A 22231-nucleotide genomic window follows, 5' to 3' on the forward strand; every position below is an offset into this window, starting at 1 on the left:
AATGTAAAAACATCCTTAAAAACCGGTGTAACTTCATCAAGAGCCTCTTAATAATGACGAAATCTTGCTAATTTCTCACTGGAACCGTAAAAATATCCTTAAAAACTGGTGTAGCTTCATCTTGAGCCTTTTGAAAGTATTGAAGGTGCGGGCAGAAGTGTTTCAGATTATGGCAGTGAGTGTGATAAGGAACTTGACTGCTGACCACAACCTTACTCAAAGGCGTGACCTAATATAGCTAGTGCCTGGGAGGTGAAGGGTCGTCCGGTACAGATGAGTGACCGGCGGTGGTGGCGGCGAGACAGCGATGGTCAGGAGAGGTTGGAGGTCGTTCAGGATGCGATACTTTGGCGTGTACGAATACTAATCCTTGTACCCACCCATACCTCTCTCTCTCTCTCTCTCTCTCTCTCTCTCTCTCTCTCTCTCTCCTCTCTCTCTCTCTCTCTCTCTCTGTCCTAGTAACCTACGCATACGTAAAGTTATGCACTTTTGCCTCACTTTCTTCCCTTACCCTGTTGTCGTACGTACTGTTGTTAATGAGGTACTGAGTATGTTTTTGTTGTTTTTGTTTTTGTTTTCTCAGCCACTTGTTTTCACGTTCCTGTTATGAATGTACTGTTCTTTATTTCTCCATTTTTCTTTTTCTTTTTTTTTTTTTTGGTGAGGGGGGGGTGTAGTTGGGTAAGGGGGAGTGTTAGTTGGTAATAAATCTCGTAAGGAATGCTGCCGACCGTCTACCGTGAAATACAACGATGGACTTGAAGAAACAGATGCGGAATAATGAGGTGATGTAGATATCCATCTCACTTCACCCTGTCTTTCTGTCTTTCCCGTCTGGCTCTCTCTCTCTTTCTCTCTTCTCTGCCGGGGTCTTTTAAATTGAATAAATGTAATAGTAGTGGTAGTAGTAGCAGTAGGAGGAGGATGAGGAAGAGTTGTTGTTAAATTTATATTGGTGGTAGTAGTAGTTGTAGTAGTAGTAGTAGTAGTAGTAGTAGTAGTAGTAGTAGTAGTAGTAGTAGTAATACTAGTATCAGATTTTTATGCCGTACAAAATAAGCAAAAGAATTTATAGATTGGCACGTTTAATGGCCAGATAATTACATAACATTATAAAAACCGATAAGAAAGAGAGAGAGAGAGAGAGAGAGAGAGAGAGAGAGAGAGAGAGAGAGAGAGAGAGAGAGAGAGAGAGACTATCTTCCCCTCAGAGAGACAGACGGCGAGACAATAGAAAACGGAGAAACTATTTACGGTGTCACTCACAAAGATATCTAATCATTACGAACAAAGGTGGGCAGGTTAATCCTACACCGCTTTGCTGGGAACGTTTGGCGACTGGCTGTGGCAGTCTCGTGTACCCAAAGAAGGGACAACACAGCTATTTCTCACCCCAAGACACCCCGACAACCCCCTTGTACCTTCCCCCAGATTTGTACCTCCTTCCCTCCTTCCCTACTTCCCCCCTCTCTATCTCTCCCCAGCCCTTCCTGTCTCCATCCAAGCACCTTCACGTCTGCCCCAATCACCCCCTGTCACACCTGCCCGTCCGAGTAATTTAGAGTAATTCAGGTGTGGAATTCAATGCGATGTTCCCCTGATGTGATCTGGGCGCGATAAGTGATGTGCGGGGATAGCAGCTGGTGGGTGGGTGAGGTGTCGATCTTGACTTTTAAAGGTGGTTGTGGTGGGTGTTGTAGGTTCTGGTGGTGGTGGTGGTGTTAGCGGTTGTGCTGCTGGTGTGATGGTGGTGGTTGTGATGGTAGTTATTGTAGTTACAGTAGTAGTAGTAGTAGTAGTAGCAGCAGTGTCGAATGAGTAATATCAGTCAACAAACGAATAAATCCACAAGTACAAAGTTCCATTTCCAGTACAAAGCTTCTCCTCGTGGTCAGAGTTTAAACCCAGCACAGTTAAAGCAGCCTCGCTTCCACGCCAGCCTGCAGCCGCAAGTCAGCGCAGGGCAGCCCATGAGGCGTGAAGCGGAACACAGGCGACGAGTAGGGGACGCCGAACTTTTCCCTTCCAGACTCCCCCGCGATAGGAAATGTTTTGAGCAGCGGATACTTACTGTGGAACCCGTAGTGGAGTCTGTCGTATACAGTATAGGAGAGAGAGAGTGACCGCGATAGCACCTCCACTAGCCACCTCGCCCCACACGTGAGATACACCCGCCTCCATGTCATTTAATGCCCTAATCAAATGGGCTCGTAGTTACCTTTTTTTTTTTTCATGAAGGGAACAATATTTGAAGAAAAGTAGGTATGTGTTACGTAGTTGTGAAGTGTAGGTGGGTGAATTTACTTCATAATTACTCTCATGGATTTCTAGTGTAAATATGTGTAAAGGATGCATAAAGAGACCTACCTCTTTTATATCAGTCACTCAAAGCAGCTTGGTGAATTGTGAAATAAGGCGGAAAGGAGAGTAACAACTAAATTCCTCTATCTTTTCTTCTTCTTGTTTTTTTTCGTTCTTGTTCTTGTTCCTGTTCTCCTCCTCCTAACCGGCACTTCTCCCGTCCCTTGTTCACAGACGGCGAGAAGCGAGGCGCCAATCCTGACGATGACTCTCGGCGCGCCAGCTCCCGCGGGCTCATCCCCAAGGCCAAGATCAAGACTGTTAAGATGACCCTCGTGATCGTCTTCGGTGAGAGAGAGAGAGAGAGAGAGAGAGAGAGAGAGAGAGAGAGTGTGTGTGTGTGTGTGTGTGTGTGTGTGTGTGTGTGTGTGTGTGTGTGTGTGTGTGTGTGAGTTTGTTCTTTACGTACCCAGAGTATACTACTGTAGCTGTTGATGTTCTAGCAAGACATAGCAGAATTCCAGAAGCGCAGTAAATCTCTCTCTCTCTCTCTCTCTCTCTCTCTCTCTCTCTCTCTCTCTCTCTCTCGCTCTCTCTCTCTCTCTCTCTCTCTCTCTCTCTCTCTCTCTCTCTCTCTCTCTCTCTCTCTCTCTCTCTCTCTCTCTCTCTCTCTCTCTCTCTCTCTCTCTCTCTCTCTCTGTCTCTCTCCCTCTCTCTCTCTCTCTCTCTCTCTCTCTCTCTCTCTCTCTCTCTCTCTCTCTCTCTCTCTCTCTCTCTCTCTCTCTCTCTCTCTCTCTCTCTCTCTCTCTCTCTCTCTCTCTCTCTCTCTCTCTCTCTCTCTCTCTCTCTCTCTCTCTCTCTCTCTCTCTCTCTCTCTCTCTCTCAATCTATCTTATCTGTGTTTCTTTCTCTTCGTTTCTCCTTCTGTTCCTCTCCCTCTTTATTTGTCTCCATGATTCTCCGTATTTCTCTCGTAATGTTCCTCCCTTAACATTCCACCCTCTATATTTATCTCCCTTTTATGATTCTCGTACGTTTCCTCCTCTGGTATAATATTTCCCCCTTCCATGTTTCTTCCCTTGCTTTTTTTTTTTTCTTTTCTCCGTTCCTCTCCACCATTCCTCACCTTCAGTTCTTTTCACTCATTAAAAAAAAAAATGCACCTAATATTAATCTCTCTCTCCCCCAATGCAGTGTTCATCCTGTGCTGGTCACCGTACATAGTCTTTGATCTCCTACAAGTCTACGGATACGTGCCACAGACCGCCACCAACATCGCCGTCGCCACCTTCATCCAATCCCTGGCGCCCCTCAACTCTGCAGCCAATCCCATCATCTACTGCCTTTTCTCCACCCATATATGTCGCAACCTCAGGTGGGGAGGATGGGGGTAAGGGAGCAGTTAGTTGAGGTAGTTTCCCCGGGTTCTGGACGGGGTAGAGAGGGTTGGTTTAGTGGTAGCTAGTGGTGGGGTGGTGGTGGTGGTGGTGATGGGTGTTTGTGTGTGTGTTTGTGGTTGTGGTTGTGTTTGGGATGTGGTGGTGTGTGGTGTGTGTTCGTGGTTTGGTTAGGTTGTGGGAGGAATGATTCTCTCTCTCTCTCTCTCTCTCTCTCTCTCTCTCTCTCTCTCTCTCTCTCTCTCTCTCTCTCTCTCTCTCTCTCTCTCTCTCTCTCTCTCTCTCTCTCTCTCTCTCTCTCTCTCTGTACCGTGGGAGGCAGGAAGGGAAGAACGCGTATTCATTTCTCAGCTGGAGGCGGCCTGAAGGTGGAGACGAGAGCTCAGGTTAACTCACACTCAGATTATCCTGTAAATTTATCCTCATCCACTTGCACACTGCGGGGAACAATCACCTGTTTCTGAATAAGCGTTGGAATATTTTACCTTGACGCATTTCTTCAGAGTATGGGTTACTTGGAAAACTGGCTTAAGTCACGACACAACCCAAGGAAAGTAATGGAGTTTTATGGGCTCTATACGCGATGAGATGCGAGGATGTACGAAGAAGGATGATTCAACTCGTTTTTTTTTTTTTTTATTAAAGCATCAGAATATAAGGAAACAATTAAGAAGAAGGTTAAAGGTATGAGTGAACCTTCGCCAGGCAGCTCCTGTGCACTTGCCTACCAAATATCTTCATCATCTATAATTTTATCCAGCTTCCTCTTGAAACTTCTGCTTGTGCACTTGCCACGTTAAGCTTGTCGAACTCATTTATAACACTATTTGTGAAACCATTTTTTATCATCTTTTAAAAATCTGATATTGTTTAACCTATAACTATTCGTACACTTCCTAACTTGCCCCCTGACAAATGTGCACAGCGTTCTTGACATCGTACTCTGTGAGGTTGCTCAAGCACGCACGTTTCCCGCTCACCTCAACAGCGGTGACAGACGACCGAGTAGCGGTTTGACCTGACGTAGATCCGTATTCTCAAACGTTTCAGGGTTGTGTTCCACTTACTTCCATCAGGCTGTAGTGCAAATTATTGAGCTTTCCAAAGGTATTTATATGATTATGTTGATAGTTTAACAAGTACTCTATCCTGTGAATAGGAAAAAGCACCCATGAAAACCTGAATTGTCGCTATCAGTGGCCTTTGAAAAATAGTCGTTATAAGGAAGACCACAACTTTCAATAAGGGCTATCTATAGTCTATAACTCTTGGCTGCGTGGACTGTGTGGCGCGTGCCGTGCATCCTGCGCATGTGGCCGTCAGAAAGGCTCCCTCCCATTCAAGAAAGGGACCATATTCTGAAACACTCCTGTGCTGCACCACCACTGAACATTCAAGAGGCTCTAGTTGAAGTTACATGGATTTTATAAGGGTATTTTGTACAGTTTTAGCTACGGATTTACACGATTTCTACATTATTGACAGGAGAAACACTCATGAGAGCCCGGTTAGTCATCTATGTGGCCTTTGAAAATAGTCATGGTGAGAGAGCAAAGCGTTTCAGAATAATGCCCCAGGTGCGTGCGAGGCCTCTTCGCTGAAAGGCACTCACCGGGTCTGCGTGGCATTCCCATAATGGGCAGTGACTTAAAGGAGGTTCTTACTTTACTCGCTTGCTAAGGGTCTGTGATTTAAGAGTCATTAAACTTAATAGCTCATAGTGGAGGATGATATAAGTATGAAAGGTATTAAGTGAGAGAATAAACTGTTGTCGTTTTATTTATTTTATTTCTTTGTTTGAATTAAATATCTGAGCTGCATTAAATGGCTAAGATTGCGTGATTATATATTTGTGACGGACATGAAGAACCCATTCAGTGCCATTTTATTCATTTATTTTTATTTTCTATTTTTTTTCTTCTCTTTTTTTTCATGTAAAAGCAGATGCTTCGCAACGGAAGGTCATGTGTGAAGATATTTTAACTGTGAAACCACTGATTGTCATCCTTCCCTTAACGACAGCATGACAATTGTTATTTAATCCGAATAGCGCTGGGTGGTTTTACTGGACGAAAGTAAAAGCACAGATACTGAAAGATTCATAGCACTCGATGACTCAAGAAGTGCGTTTCGAAATTTTATTCAGATGATTCGCCAGATCATTCTATCCACAGCAATCGATGGATTAGATCATTCAACTTAGAACACTACTAAAACACACCAGTAGTGGAGCCGATCAACTGACGAGGAATGGAAGCCTTGAGGTGCGAGGTGAGTGAGGCGTCAGGATATCAGGAGAGAGAAGCTTCCTGCGCCTCAAGAAGTGGCAGCGTAATGGCTCATAACGAGTTCACTTCATATCTTAGTATCGGAATCCATTTGCTGGGTTTGAGGAGAGCAGAACGTGTTACAAAACCATGCGTCGCCTTGCACCAGCCTCGAGGGTCCTCAGCTGCGGCCTGGGCGAGGGTGAGGAGTGATGAGGCGTGTGCGAGAGGGAGATGAACAAATATGTAACATCTCTAGTCATGCTGTGCGCGGTCGTCTCTCCTTCCCTTCGCTGCGACTTTCCCGTCACGCTGTATCAGCTGCGCAGAATTTAAAACTAAAGGAATAATCTATAAGTTAATCAACGAACCTAAACCATGAAATGCTATGTAGTAACTGCATTACTAACACCATGCGAAAATTTAAGCTCGACACGGAAATGAGGCGGAAAAGAGTGCGTTTCGCTGGTCACTCTTCGCCCTATTGTGCGTCGCCTTTGTCAGACGTACAGTTGCATTCGCCTCGCTTGGGCAAACATAATCTGTCATAAAGTGTTTGCTGATGGTGCCTCTGCGTGCTGCTCGCTGAGGGGGCTGCAGCGCTCCAAGGCCCACACTCCGTATAGAGGCTGCAAGGCACTTCAGACAAGAGCTATCATCAGTTTATGCATTTTCACAAAACCATGAATATCAGAGCACAAAGGAACGTCAGTGCATCCCTTTAGCGAGCGAGGTTTTTAAAGGATGCACTCTTCCTCCTTTAGCCAGACAGACACAGCAGAGAGCGGCGGTTTTCTCCCTCCATCTGCCTGCTTCTTTATCCTGGGCGCGCTCCGCCTCCCGCCTTGATGTGGTGATCAGCCTCCCAGCCAAGCCTCACCTCAAAGGGCGGCTCGGCCAAGGCATCCTTTATACTTATCACATTTCCCGATACACTGAATATACTGACGCCACGCGGAGTCTCACACACAACGTCCCTTCTATTGTGGCTTCCTCCTCCCCCAGCCCGCACCGCCGCGCTACCACCGTCTCATCGCCCTCATCCACACGTGACTGTCATAGCTGTATATTATTATCACTTTCGTAGTCCTTGGGCGAAAGTCACCGTCGGTCATTGCACTGTTTGGTTATATGGCGCATTTGTAAATATTCTGCCTCAGAGTCTATGCACTGTTTAGGGTTGACAGCCAAGGACTCATCTCCATACTGGGACATCAACATGCATTATTTATTATTATTGCACTGATTAACTAAGACGTAGCTTCTGAGAATGCGTCCTTCAAGCCTGCCCGCCTGTCCTGCCCGAGGCGCCGCCTCGGCCCGTGTGGCGGGACGGCGCGACCCAGATATTGTTGTGCTTCAGATTGGTGATTGTTGTGACGTCACTTCCTGCAGCGTGACAGTGAGCAATGCGCGGTGATGGCAGTGAGAGTTCTGGAGAAGAATTTTTCCTCATTTAAAAAGCGATCACACAGCGGCACTCACCTGTACGTTTACCTGATGTAGTGTGCGCACCTAGCGAAGTGAGGAAGCGGGAACAACTCAGGTGAGTCCGATTTTTTTTTTTTTTTTTTTTTTTTTATGATTAAGGAAGCTAAACTCTCCTGTGTGCTTACCTACGGTACGAAATATTTCAACTCAGTGAAGATCTCGGCGCCATATAAATTCATCATTAGGGCACAAAATATCAACTGGTCGACGAAGATGTGAAGCTTATACGAGTATTTAGTCAGTGACAAGAAAATATACCCTTAACTGACTAACAGTCCTGATGCAGTCGTTTCCTGGATGTAAAATAGTGACGCTCCTAATCAAGGTATTATTGATGCAGTATCGCGGGATTTCACAATACATATGATTAATTCACGCCACTTATACTTCTGCACTCCCAGTATTGCAGCAGCTCCGTACACGATGATTCTGCTGTTTAAAAAAGGAATATTTTTATTAAGTAATATACACTGATTAAATTCATAGTTTCTTTGTAACCGTAACGTATTGTTGCCAGATACTGTCCCAACTGTTACTGACTCTGATGAAGAAATGTTACTATATGCGATATGCAACACTTCGCAACATAAAAGCACTGTGCAAAATCTATACAGGTACCTACAAGAAAGAAAATGCTAATCGAATAATATGTTTTTCGATTTATAGCCAGTATAATGTATGGAGGTGGCTGTAAAAGCAAAGAAATGGCTGAGTGGTTTGAGAGAACGTGTGCCAATTAACACCGAACGAACGAACACGTGCAGCCATTTGATGTTGTGTTTCGTATTCCTGCTAAATACGAGCGAAGAATCAAATTGTCGTCCCACCACTCTTAAGAAAAATCAAAGAAACCGTAAAAAAATAAATAAATAAAATAAAAAGTTGGCTAGTTTAGTCCAGCAGGTTTCTTGATACTCCTCATTCGAAACAAATAGGAAGTAGGAAAAACATAATCAGGCACAGAGTTTCATATTCCCGCTAAAAACCAGCAAGCAAAAAGTGTCTCTCTCCAAAAAAAAATCAAAGAAAAGGCCAAAAAAAAAAAAGGTTGACCAGCTTAGTCCCGGACCTGTCTTGATACTCCTCTTTTCAAATTCCTAAAGTCAATAGAGGGATGAAAAATAACAAAACCAGACCAAGAGTTCCACCGTTCCACCATCAGACCGCAGCAGTGTAACCTTCTTCCAGTCTGTCAGCATACTAACTCAGGCAGTGTTGTGAGGGAGTAGATGCCGAGGGACTAACTCTTGGGGGAAGGGAGAGAACAACACTATCAGTGCAATAAGTTATGAATGCAAGAAGTCTTTGGTGTGTGGGAGACAGGAAGTGTGTGGGAGGGGGGACTGGAAGTGTGTGTGTGTGTGTGTGTGTGTGTGTGTGTGTGTGTGTGTGTGTGTGTATATATGTGTGGGTGTGGGTGTGTGTGTGTGTGTGTGTGTGTGTGGGTGTACAACTAATCGCTCTTCCCCCAGCAGCCTGTATGTCGTGTGCTCTGCCCCCTCTCCCCCCCAATTCACTGCCCCCCCCATAAGTGCTTTAAAACTGCATGGCCCCCTCTCCCCCCTCCCCCTCCTTGTTTAAGAGTTCTGAGGGTACAGTGGGAGAGAGAGAGAGAGAGAGAGAGAGAGAGTGTGTGTGTGTGTGTGTGTGTGTAGTGTAGTGTTTGTGTGGCCCACTTGGCGTGTACCCTCTATAAACAAACTCCGTCTAAACACACCCATGCTTGCTTGTCGCCCTCCTGCTGAATAAACACTCCGAAATAGCACTAACTCCTCCTACTCCTCCTTCTTCTCCTCCTCCTCCTCATATGCTCCTCTTCCTGCTCTGTCCTCTTCAACGGTGTTCCCTCCAACTCCGCCTCCTCCTCCCCCTCTTCCTCCAGTTCAGTGTTAAGTTAGTGTCAAAACAAGCTATTGAACTATTTGGCTAAGGAAGTTTCGTCCGGTTGCCTGCGAGACTCGTTTGTGTGTGTGTGTGTATGTGTGTGTGTGTGTGTCGCCGGTGACGTAGATGCGCCATGTCGGTATCCATTCCGCGGCGCCGCTGGACACACATAGGAGAACTAAAATGTAGGACCTAATTCTCAAACATTTGTGTCTCGTCTCGACTTTTTTTCAGCATCTGTTTGTGGAAATGACTGCGATTTTCAAGGATGTTTTCATGATTCTAGTGTTAATTTGACTAATATTGCATCACGAGCGAGAAAAAAAATAACCCATTCATAAGAACCAGACTATAATCACCTTTGGCCCTTGAAAACTGTCCCGATGAGAGAGAGCAAAGTTTGAGAACACAGGAATTGGTTACTCCTTAAATGTTCTTTCTGTTTTCGATACCGTGTTCTTCCTTCCTCTCCCTCTCCAAGCACGCACGCACGCTCCCCCAGAGGATATTATAATAGGTCAGTTGAATTGGCTCTTGTACAGGTATTATCTTGCCTTTATTGAGTCCATTTCCATGTTTCGTTGGTCTCGGAACTGTCTCGCGCACTCGAATGAACGCTTCGCTCTTTGGTTTTTACTTAATCTCTCGGCTGCGCTGCGCCTTTGAAGTGTGTGTGTGTGTGTGTGTGTGTGTTGCAGGCCCCACGCGGAGAGCAGAATGATAAGAACACAAGAACCTAAAAACATTAGTGAAGCTTTAAGGATCTACCAAGCCTCTTCGTTCTTTCTCAGCTTCCCTTATGTTCTTGAGTTCTAATATTCTTGTCTTCCTGCATATAAGTGTACAAGCCGATTATCCAAACCCTCAAAAATAAAACGTGCATTCGCAATAGGTTCAAAACATAAAGAAAAGGGTGGGGGGGAGGCTTTACAAGAGTGGCAGACCAGACAGGTGGGTACACGCATTCAAGAACATGTTAAAGAAAACGATAAGCTGAGAAAGGTGCAGTGAATGAAAACGGGATGCAGTGAAGGAGTGGTGCTGTTGTGAATGCATAGTGGGGGGGAGGGAAGACCGTCAGGATTTCTTGTGACCATTATTTTTATTATTATTATTATTATTATTATTATTATTATTATTATTATTATTATTGTCATTACTATTATTTTGTTTGTTTTGGAGTCTGCCCAAGAATACGAGGGAGAGAGAGAGAGAGAGAGAGAGAGAGAGAGAGAGAGAGAGAGACAGAGAGAGAGAGAGAGAGAGAGAGAGAGAGAGAGAGAGAGAGAGAGAGAGAGAATTCAAAACCCCCTTTCACAATGCCGCTCCCAAAAAGATAATTATAGGAGATTCCAAAGAGCTGTTCACTTTAGTTTTGGAGTGTGTTTTGGAGTTTGTAAGTGTGTGTGCGTGTGTGTGTGTGTGTGTGTGTGTCAGAGAGTCAAGATGAGTGACGTAAAAGAAATGTACAGAAAGACAGTGACGGATTAGCCTGTTGAGAGTGTTGGAGGACTCTAAGTATGCACGGACAAGTTAACAAGCTCTTGGGTTAGTAAGCAGGGTATGAGTAACACTGTTGCCGCTACAGAGAAAGTGATGGAAAGATTGTAGTGTGTGGCAAAGACAGTGAGTGTGGAGTATTGTTCTGTGGAGAGGTTGTAGGTTCGTATGCACAGGGTCATTAGTTATCGTGTTAATAAGCATGTACGTTCGCCACTGCCAGGGAAAAGGATAGAGCAAATGGAGCAGTGCGTCATCTTCGTAGACCATCGTATTGAAGTTATAGAGAAATAATAATCGTTACATAAAAAAAAGTCACATTTCTCCGTGATGAAACGAAAATTTGTTTAAAGAAATTATAATAGTTACACCAAATATCATCTTTCTCCGTGATAAAACAAAAAATTCAAATTAGTCAAATAGAAAATAACAATAACCCATCGATTTTTAGCCTTTTTTTTTTTTTTTTTTTCCTTTTCTTAACACAAACATAGCCTTGGAAAATGTCTCTTAATAATACATGGCGTCTTGTTCAATGGCTCGTGGAACAACAGGCGGCAGACTTGACGTGCCGGCAATACCAAACCTAATGATGCATACACGAACAGTCTTGACCAGAAGCCAACCATGACTTGCGCTCACTTCCATTGTGATTTATGTTTCCCTCAAGCATAAGTCCTCTGATCTGCTGACAACCTAGTAACAAAACCTGACATTTGATAGGTTCTTAGAAGATCAGAGAACTTAAGCTTTAGTAAAACACTAAACACAGAAGAAGTGTGTTACTTAAATTTCAATTCGTTCTCTGATAATGACAGTATGACACTTTTTTTCTTTTTTCTTTTTTTTCTTTTTCATTTCAGTAACTGATCTTGCTGTTTTGCCGCAGGAGATTAAAATGACAGTCATCTAAAGGTTTCCACCACATCATCACTCACTGTCAATGGTTCCTTTCAAAACTATACTCGGAACTTACATTTTATTGTTCTTAAACCCTTCACATTTTTAGTTAACATTCAGAATAAAGAATAAAGAATAAAGAATAAAGAATTATTTGCATTGACACGCAGTTAAAGAAAGAGAGAGAATGGAAAGTCACTTTTGCCTTTTTCAGTCTAGAAGAACCTTAAAGAGACTGTAGTGCAAAAAAGAAGTCGATCAGTGGAAGGCTTAAGGAAAAGTCATAGGAAAGTCAAAGTCAAAGGTTAACCATGACTGCCACATTAATTTGACCAAGTATAAGTCGTGCATTAACAGCCACACCTGTAACGAAGGATAAAATACTGAGGCAGGTAACTCGTATAAGTGTACATCACCTTGTTTACCAACATCTCGCCCTCGGTAAGGAGAGACTGTAGTACCAAAGCCATCACTATTCATTATATTGCGACTTTACGACCTGTTGACAGCGCACCTTGTAAAGTAGACTGCTAAGTGAATCGAATAAGTTATCGCACTCCTCACTTATGAACACTTAAAAATAAAATCCTTCGCTAATTAGGAGAGGTGATATTATAGACACATTTAAAACTAAAAATAGAAAAAATTGCCGCCAAGTTAGAGGTGATGATATTAGGAAGATGAGAAAACAGTATAAGATCCATTATTAAACTGTCCAAAAGCTCTCCTCGAAGCGGCGAACACTCAGTCGTGCACGCGAGGTCTCGGATCCTGTTGCTTATCCTCCTCGCGGTGCAGAGGCGGGAGTGGCAGCAGGTTAGCTACGCGCACTGGTTACCTGAGAAAGACACGTTACCTGTGGCTAAAGATGAGGCAGTAGTGAAAGAGGTTGCTTTACTCTCTCTCTCTCTCTCTCTCTCTCTCTCTCTCTCTCTCTCTCTCTCTCTCTCTCTCTCTCTCTCTCTAGAAGCTAACTTTTATTTCTTAGTCCTTTATACAATTTTTTTTTTTCTTCTCCATCCGTAAAACTGACAGAAAAGTTTTGCTTCTTACAGTTATGGTCGTCACTTCCCATAAACTTGTCTAAACTTATCACGACGCCTATGGAAAGTTGGCGGTGAACGTTATCTCTCTCTCTCTCTCTCTCTCTCTCTCTCTCTCTCTCTCTCTCTCTCTCTCTCTCTCTCTCTCTCTTTTGACTTTGTGGCTTTCTTCCTACCATGTCGTGCTCCACAAACGCAGCCTCTTCACCGCTCCGTCACTATGCATTTCATATTAAAAAACTTGAACCGCTGCCCCGCGACTCACCGCCTTGACTGCGCAGGTTGGTTGTCAACATTCCGCTTCTTGCTGACTCGCTGTTTCTCAGGATTAGGAAGGTCGTGCAATATTACTCTTTATTGAATAGATAGGGGATTTCTTAGCTTAGCGTGCTCCAAATTTCACGATATTTGAGTGAAAACGTACTATACTTCTCGATTCTCTCTCTCTCTCTCTCTCTCTCTCTCTCTCTCTGGTAAGTAACGTAAGCCCTGAATCCTCTTCTTCCTCATTCTGCTCTTGCTTATTATCCTATTCCATCCCCTGCCCTTCATCCTACTTCTGCATCTCCTCCTTATCCTCCTCCTCCTCCTCCTTCTCCGTTTTCTGTTTCTGAGTTCATATAGAAAATGACACATGGTTCCCACATACAAAGAAAAGTCCACATTTTTTCATCCGGAAATTTACTGAATTGAAAAGAAAAAAATAAACGTGAATAATTTATCTTCCTACATTTTTAGACATTTATATTTAGGCTCCAAATTACATATATTCGTTTAAATCACATGCATTCTTCTCTCTCTCCCTTTTTTTTTATTCCTTCAGTGCCTTTCCTTCCGACACACACACACACACACACACACACACACACACACACACACACACACACACACACACACACACACTCTTAGAAGCAATCCTGAACAATAGTAGGAGGCAGTTTGAGATCAAGCAGACAGTTAGCACAGTCACCTCTCACCCTTACCCACGCTCCGTTTTCTTTCTCACAAGGCAAAAATGGAGCACCACGAAAACAACTGTGACCAACTCCTCCGTAAGTCAAACCCTTCAGACCTGTATACAGTCTCTCTCACTCTCTCTCTCTCTCTCTCTCTCTCTCTCTCTCTCTCTCTCTCTCTCTCTCTCTCTCTCTCTCTCTGGTCGTCTCCATTCCTTTGTAAATAAAAAAAAAACAAATTTACACAAGATCACAACAAGAATTTACTTTTATTTAATCTTTTCCTCGTCTTCTTTTATCTCGCTCTCTCCACGTAGTCTATTGTTATTATTAACATCATTATTATTATTACTATCATCACTGTACTGTAGAGTCGTTATTCTTTCGTTATCATTATTATTTACCTTCCTCTGTACGTAGAGTAGTGGTAGTTTGTAGTGGCGGTATATAGTGGTGATGGCCGTGGTGGTGGTCGAGGTGGTAGTGGTGGTGGTGGTGGTAATGGCGAGAGCATGTGCATGGTTAGAAAAATCGAAACTAAACTCCTACTGATATAAATTTCCTCTTGTCCTCCTTTTCTCTAAGCATGAAACCTTGTAAAGAGAACTGACAGTAGTTAGAACTCACATGTGCGTGCGCGTGTGTGTACGTATGTGTGTGTGCGTGCGTGTGTGTGTGTGTGTGTGTATGAGCATGCTACCCTCATCCAGACGTACGTACATACAAATATCCCAGCATGACGTCACATTCACCATCATTCGCCACTATCCCATGTTTTGTATTCATTATATCATCTTGCATGCTGCACTATGCACTCAGTATGATCCTGTGTATGTATAAAGTATAAACTCATCCCTCATCCCTCACGCCTCATCCCCCACGCCCTCCTGTATGATTAGCTTAATGACTGAGACACCTCATCTCGTCCACCACAATGACTTATTCTGATCAATTCCCCAATCTTCCCTGAGTGACCGATCTTCAACTCATTCTTTTGCTTGACCTGACTGCCTTGACCCAGTGAGTGACTTGCCCTGAGTCCTTCCACTACCTGATCTGATTTGCGCGACCTTTAACTCGTTCCTTTGCTTGACCTGACCTGCCTTGACCTAGTGAATGACCTGCCCTGAGTCACTTCCCTACCTGACCTGATTTGCAATGACCTAATGAGTATCTAACCAGCGTGACCTTCTTTGACTCATACCTGTACTTGACTTGGCCTGAAGAGTGACCTGTGTGACCTCTCCTGACCTGCTTGACCTGACCTAAGGTCTTATTCATTTCTAACTTCTTGAGTAACCAAATTAATTAAACTTTTCTGTCTTGGAATGAATTAATTATTTCATATTCACTTCAACATTTTTTTTCAACTCAATTAGCATTCTTTCTGTTTCGGAATAAGTAGGTCAGTCTTTTATACAACTAGACTTTTATTTATTCATTTATTTTACTTTTTATTTATTTATTTATTTTTTTTCAGTCTTCATAAGCCGTCCCCAGAATCTTTTCTCCTCTCTTGAACAGACCACAAAAGTTACTACTTGCAGGCCTCTCCTAAAGATTACACAAAATGAAATTAGCCTTGATAGAAAGCGAAACTCTTGCTACTGACTCTCACTAACCCTCAACAGAAAACGAGATACTCACTCTTAAGTTCTCACTCGTTACTCTTAGTAGAAAACGAAGCACTGACTCGTGACTCCCACTCGCCTTTCTAAGAATACGGAACACTGACTACTTAACACTTGCGTTTCATAGGAAAAGGAAACACTGACTTCTGACTACCACTTACCCATCAAAGAAAACGAAACACTGAATACAAGCTCCCCTCCACCGTCCTTTTTATTATTTTTCTTACCCTCTTGCAATCGTCTTAAAAAATCAAATAAACGAAAAAAAAAAAAAAAACACACATCCCTAAACATAGACCTCCACTTTTCCTTTTTTGAAGTCCATACCAAAAACTAAAAAAGACAATCATTATGACCTCCCCTGACCTGACGTGACGCAGCCCCAGCCTCAGCTCACCTTGCCCCGCCGGTATTGCCTCCTGCAGAAGAATCCCAGCGGTGGAGTGGGTGGTGGTGCGCTTCTTCCCCTGTCTGGAGTGCTCGCGGCAGCCCCTGGAACCGCGCCACACCCTGCACCGCTACGGTACAGACTACACGAGTGTGAGTGACGCCTCCACGCGACGCCACACCGCCAACTCCGTCAGGTACACTGCAAGGTAATCATCCACGAATGTTTGTGTGTTGGTGGCTTCTCTTCCTTCTTTTTTTTTTTCTTGTTCCTTCTCCTCTTCCTTCCTTCTTTTTTTCTTGTTCCTTTTCTTCCTCCCTTTTATTTAATTTATCATCACCATGCCCTCCTCATTCTCTCCTCTGTTATTTCTTTCCCTTACTTCTCCTCCTCCTCTGAGTCAGTAGCTAGTTAGAAGTAGTTACCAAACAGCCTTGCAAAGACCTAAATGTATGTTGCTGACTGGCTTTTCTTTATTGCTCCTCCTCCTCCCATATTCGGCTCTCTGGAAATAACTTATCCTCGTTATCATCCTTCTTAATTACTTATTCATCTATTTACTGCTTATTTGATCTTGTTTAATATATACGTAGTTTCCTTTGCACTTCCAATCATCCTTCCTTTTTTTTTTTCCTCCCTTCTTCCCCATCTCCATTCTGCCTTCCTTTCTCGTTCCTTCCCTCCTGCTATTTTTATCGTCGTATTATGCATCTTGTGTTTCCTGTTTCATTTATCATTTTTCTTAATGGCAACATTCCCGTTTCTTAAAGCATATTTTTGGTAATGTCTAGTAGTTTTCCGTTCTGCTCTGTTTTATCCCAAGTTCTCACAGTCATGTTTCTTTGCAGCAGCATCTTATGTTGTTTGTCGCGATTCAAGCCTCTGTTATTAATTTCCCTCCTTTGCTGAATGAATACTTTCGGTTATGCATCAACAGTGTTCCTATCTGTATTAATCTTTCACGTTGAGTTTTCTCAGTAATGCTTCTTTTTTCCAGTGTCTTTCTTCCAGTATCTTTACGTTGCTTGTCTTGACTCTGACGTCTGTTGTTTATTTCCTTGCGTTGCCCGTCCCCGCCTCTCACCCGTCGCCCGGCAGCACCTCCACAGCCTCCACCGCCTCGCCGGACCCGAAGCCGCCCGACTCCACCCGCAACGGCCTCAGCCAGTCCCCCGCGGCGGCCAAGGGCGAGGCAGGGAGTGAGTACTGACTGGAGAGCCATATGTGCATTAACACTCCAGTTGTTACTGATGCTTCACTAAAGCTGAGGAGTGGAACTAATAGCATCCTGCCAGCTACTAACTTGAGCAGATTATTTTATTTTGTTTATTTATTCATTTTTATTTATTTATTTTTTTTTTATTTTTTTTATTTATTTATTTATTTATTTTTTTTTTTTTTAACTTGAGGAATGAAACAAACAGTAAATCGCCAGCATTTAATCTGGGCAGATTTTCTACGCTTCACAAAACTTCAGTGAAATGTGGAAAACTAATATTGTCGTGATAACAACTAACAGGAAGATTTTTTTAAACATTTAGAAAAAAAAAACTGTGCAATTCATAGTTATTACCTTACCAGCAGTTAAATTCGAAAAATTTTTTACTTTGTTAAACGGAGTGTTCTAGGAGTGTAGTTCTTGGTAAATCCTTAATGATGAATGTTCCGGATCTGAATATCTCGCTAAACTTGAGAAGCTGGTTCAGTATCAAGCTGTCAACGTCTTGATTCTTCCAAGTTCATATCGGTGTAAGATGATTTTTCATCGCAACGTATCTTCCGCGCGTCTTGCTTCCTGAGGGCGTAAAATGACACTGAAGGACGAGAACCAAGACTAAATTCCAGCAGTGTTGAAGATTTGCTCCAGCGCCGCGAGAGCAAAATATGATCACACTTGTTTCAAAATTGAGATACAATGCAGTCTGAAAATCACCAACAATTCGTCTTTTTTTTTTCCTCCACAAAACAGGACTTAAGACAAAGGTGAACTACAAAGCTCTTATCTTCATTTTCAGTCACATATACTAAATATAAGTGCCGTGCATGGTGAAGCGTTGGCAGGAGTCAGCCTTCCCGATGGTGGGGAGCCGGGTGTTGTGGCACACAACTGGGGCCTCACTGTGCTGCTCCCTCCTGTACAGCCGCGCCGTCACCACCCTCATTACACCAAGGAAGCTTCGCGGGTCACACGGTTCAGTCAGTTCATACCTTCTCCCTATACCAGCGGAAATTAAGTAAACTCTCCCTTTTATAATCCTTCACCAACTCCCTGTACACGTGAGGACGGGGGGGAAAAAACCGCGATGCATTTGTCACTGGAAAAAAATGATAATAGTCACTACAAAAGCAAATCGACGTGTGTTCAGGTTGGGACGCAGAATATTTTTTAGACCTGTCAGCTGTTCGAGTCTCGTCTCTCAGCGGGGAGCCTCCGAGGGGGCGCTGAGAGCCTCGCTAAAACTCTGCGGTGCACACACAGCCTGATGGACACATGCATGCATAAAAGCGTGTGTGTATAATATGTAGGAGTATTTTCTTTGGCGCGTATAGTAACATTGTTCTTTTATCCCTTCCCTTCTCTTCCTCTTGCCTTCCTCCTTTGCCTTCCCTTCTCTTATTCTTCTTTGATATCATTTTTTTTTAATTCCTTTTCATCCCTGTATCCTTTTGCTGTCTCTCTCTCTCTCTCTCTCTCTCTCTCTCTCTCTCTCTCTCTCTCTCTCTCTCTCTCTCTCTCTCTCTCTCTCTCTCTCTCTCTCTTTACTTATCTACCCGTCTATCTATCCACTTATCCATTCATCCATCTATCTATCGAACCTTTCCCACCTTCCCCTCCACCAGGTACCAGCAAGTGCGCCACGCCCGCGAGCTGAACAAGCCAGCACCGCCCTCCCGCCCTCCCGCCTCCACCCACGACGAGCACCTCACCACAGAGATGCTCACGTACCCCACCCAGAGGCGCCACCACCTCCTCGTGCGCGGCTCCGTGGTCTAGAGCAGCGGGGGAGGGAGGTACGGGCGAGCTTGACGTCCGTGGAGGAGTGGCAGTGGTTGGGGTGGCGAGTTATAGTGAAGGACAAGAAGTTCCAAGGATGTTCACTACTGTCGCCCGCTACCCGATGTCTTGCAGTGCGCTTGCTGGTGAGTTCCGTGTTTGTGGTGAAGGGAAAGGACCTCTTCTGCTCGACAGCTGAGGGGGCAGTATCGCCGTCATTGTCGTTCTCATCTTCGTCGTCGTGTAGTTGTCGTATCTCAATGGTCGTACAGGCGTGAAGAACATGCGCCCCGTCCCCGCCCCCCTCCCTAACTTGATTGATTCACCTGTCTACGTACCATTCCTGTCGTTTTCATACCACCACGAGTAACCAGCCACCATCACTACTACTCGTATTGTCGCCATGCAGCCGCCATCACCCTCCTTACACGACTATACTCAAGTCAGCCAGTGTCGTCGTCCTGTGGTCCTGTTCTAGTCGTCTCCTGACCCAACGAACGGCGCCTTCATCCCAGCACGCCATGTTTTCAACCCAGTTTTCCATTTTATCTTCATGTGTTTACGAATGGCAGGAACTGTAAAGGTGACTGTAACTTACCTGCCTCAATTTCCCCTTTGAGAATATCACCTGAATGGATCGGAAAGCAGGACGAGACTGAGACCTTGGTGTGGTTCAGTAACGGATGAAGTTATGTTAAGTTAATGAGAGGTGTACGTATGTGTAATTATATTCTTCAGCAGGTCACTTCAGGCCGGAGTAAGATAGGAGCTAGTGAGTGACCGAGCCAGTCAGTCAGTCAGTCAATCAGTCAGTCAGTCAGTCGTTCGTTGAGTCGTATTGTGTTGTGAAGGAGATAAGAAATCAGTGAGGTCCTTGCGAGGTCAAGCTAGGTCAGGTCATCCTTATTGTTTTAGGGTGTAAGATTATACGTTATATGTGACCTTGCCACAACCATTACCACTACCACAACCCTTTCCTTGGTCAACCACACACACACACACACACACACACACACACACACACACACAAGAACAGCAGCATCAGCCCTGCAATACGTAAAGTAACATCAGAAACAAACCAGTGTCAGTGTCCATGATATGATGTCCCCGTTGTGTTAAAAGTAACCGCAGTGTTCATGGAAACGACATCAAGACGTGACCCAAGGGAAGAGAGGAGAGAACCCAGGAGAGACAGAAAGAACACAGGAACACAAGGACACAAAAAGCACCGATGGACTTCAGACGCAAGAGGAAGGTGCTGTCCATTAAGTGACGTTCAGCAGGGCCTTTCTTTGGGTCCTCCTCTGTTTGGGCAACGTGTGCGTGTGTTTGTTATTGGTGAACTGTGAAACAATTATGCTCTCTCATTCTTTCTCTCTCATTTTAATTTTGTACGCGTATTTTATTATTATTCTTGTTATTGTGATTATTATTGTCACGTAGAGAAGTGAGTATCCATTCATTCATTAATTTATTCACTTATTCATATATATTATGAAGATGAAGAGGAGACTGAGTAAGAGTGTGTGCGTGTGTGTGTGTGTGTGTGTGTGTGTGTGTGTGTGTGTATGTGTATGTGTGACTCAAAGACGTAACAAGAACGTTAATAGTAATGAAGATGATGATAATGTTGATGATAACTATTATTATTATTATTATTATTATTATTATTATTATTATTATTATTATTAGAGTAAAATGTGAATGAGCAAGAAGAAAATAATAGGACACGTTACTTTATTATCGTTATTATTATTATTATTATTATTATTATTATTATTATTATTATTATTATTATTATTATTATTACTATTACTATTATTATTGTTATTACTGTTATCATTATTACTATCACTGTACAACTATCACATTACTCTTCCCTACATCCCGTCTTCAAATAAATATATCAATTATATATATATATATATATATATATATATATATATATATATATATATATATATATATATATATATATATATATATATATATATATATATATATATATATATATCCATACACACAAAAAAGAAAGGAAACATGTATATTAATGTTATCTGATGTGGTCCGTCCACGCCTCACTCCCAGTACCACAACCCTTTAAACCCCGAAACCAAACATCCTGTTCACCTCAAAAAAGTACAGATGCCATAGTAAGTTATGTCACGTACAAAATGCAATAGATAAAAAAATAAGTATCAATTACCTCCATCTGTCACATCCCAAATTCTTGGTCTTTGCGGAGCTCAATTCACGAGTCTATACATTGATTCCCGTTTGACTTGTAAGCAGGAAATACACTGGACTGATTGACATCACTTCTTAGGCACTTGTACCTTGTCCTCCCTTCCTCCTTCCCCCCTCCTCGTCCCTCAGCCAGGCATTAAGCAGGGTGATAAACTCCATCTGGAAATAAGTCTATCTTCTCGTCCACTTGTCTGTCCTTTCTCTTCACACTTCTCAACTTTCACATCTTCATTCTTTACTTGCGCCGCGCGTGTGTGTGTGTGTGTGTGTGTGTGTGTGTGTGTGTGTGTGTGTGTGTGTGTGTGTGTGTGTGTGTGTGTGTGTGTGTGTGTGTGTTCTCTCTGTTGATTTGTCATAATATTGCTTTCTCTCTCTCTCTCTCTCTCTCTCTCTCTCTCTCTCTCTCTCTCTCTCTCTCTCTCTCTCTCTCTATCTATCTATCTATCTATCTATCTATCTATCTATCTATCTACCTATCTATCTACGAGTATATCTGTCTATCTATATCTATATCTATCTATTTATCTACCTAGCATGTAAAAATGCAATTAGGCCTTCGCTCGCTGGCATCTATTAGACCAAATCTTGTATAAATAAATGAATAAATACTATAGCACCCTTCAATGAATACAAATTATATACTCAAAGTCTATTTTTTGTAATGTGTACACTGTAATACAACCTACTTCTATTACTTCTACTGTATGTATGTCTGTATTTATGTCATAAGCGATATTTATATACATGTAGTACTTATTACTCGTCATGAAGTATGTATAACTGAGAAGTATACGTACACGGCGCCAGATGATGTATACATACGTCAAACATATACGTACATGTGTGTGTTGTCTGTCCCTTCACTCCCCCGTCACCCTCAACACTTCCCCAGACCCATGAAATAAAAAGCAATGTTCCTGCGTCTGTCATTTGTTTCACACGAGCCTGACACTCTCGCAAGCTTAACCTTCTCTCAGCTACATGATTCTTTTTTTTTTTTTTTTCATAACCACGTGTCATTTCAGACTTATTTTTGCACTGCAGTCTCTTAAATACTTGAATGTTCTTGTATATATTACAGAAAATACTAAATTAACTTGCTATATACTCTGTCTCTCTATGTCTTTTTTTTTTCTGTGTGTCCATGTAATCATTTTTTTATATATATTGCTCTGTTAACAAAGGAAGAGCAGAGCAGTTAATAGGTTAAGATTATGCCCCGATCCTC

At 43.0% G+C, this 22231-nt stretch overlaps 1 protein-coding gene across 6 annotated transcripts in view; it reads left to right on the plus strand.

Annotated features, from left to right (window-relative positions):
* Positions 1 to 21920, plus strand: part of LOC135108321 (cardioacceleratory peptide receptor-like) — a 136672-nt gene extending 114752 nt beyond the window's left edge. For 2 of the 6 annotated variants that reach the window (XM_064019161.1, XM_064019160.1), the window contains 4 exons: positions 2539 to 2652; positions 3499 to 3694; positions 15799 to 15969; positions 18603 to 21920. In XM_064019161.1, the coding sequence (XP_063875231.1) occupies positions 2539 to 2652; positions 3499 to 3694; positions 15799 to 15969; positions 18603 to 18756 (635 nt within the window). In that variant the 3' untranslated portion in view covers positions 18757 to 21920. Of the gene's footprint in view, positions 1 to 2538; positions 2653 to 3498; positions 3695 to 13795; positions 13839 to 15798; positions 15970 to 16859; positions 16961 to 18602 lie in introns of those variants that run through there. The other 4 variants (XM_064019163.1, XM_064019165.1, XM_064019164.1 and 1 more) reach the window with 4 other exon arrangements.
* The last annotated feature ends 311 nt before the right edge of the window (positions 21921 to 22231 follow it).

The sequence above is a fragment of the Scylla paramamosain genome, chromosome 17 (assembly GCF_035594125.1).
Source record: "Scylla paramamosain isolate STU-SP2022 chromosome 17, ASM3559412v1, whole genome shotgun sequence".
NCBI lineage: Eukaryota > Metazoa > Arthropoda > Malacostraca > Decapoda > Portunidae > Scylla > Scylla paramamosain.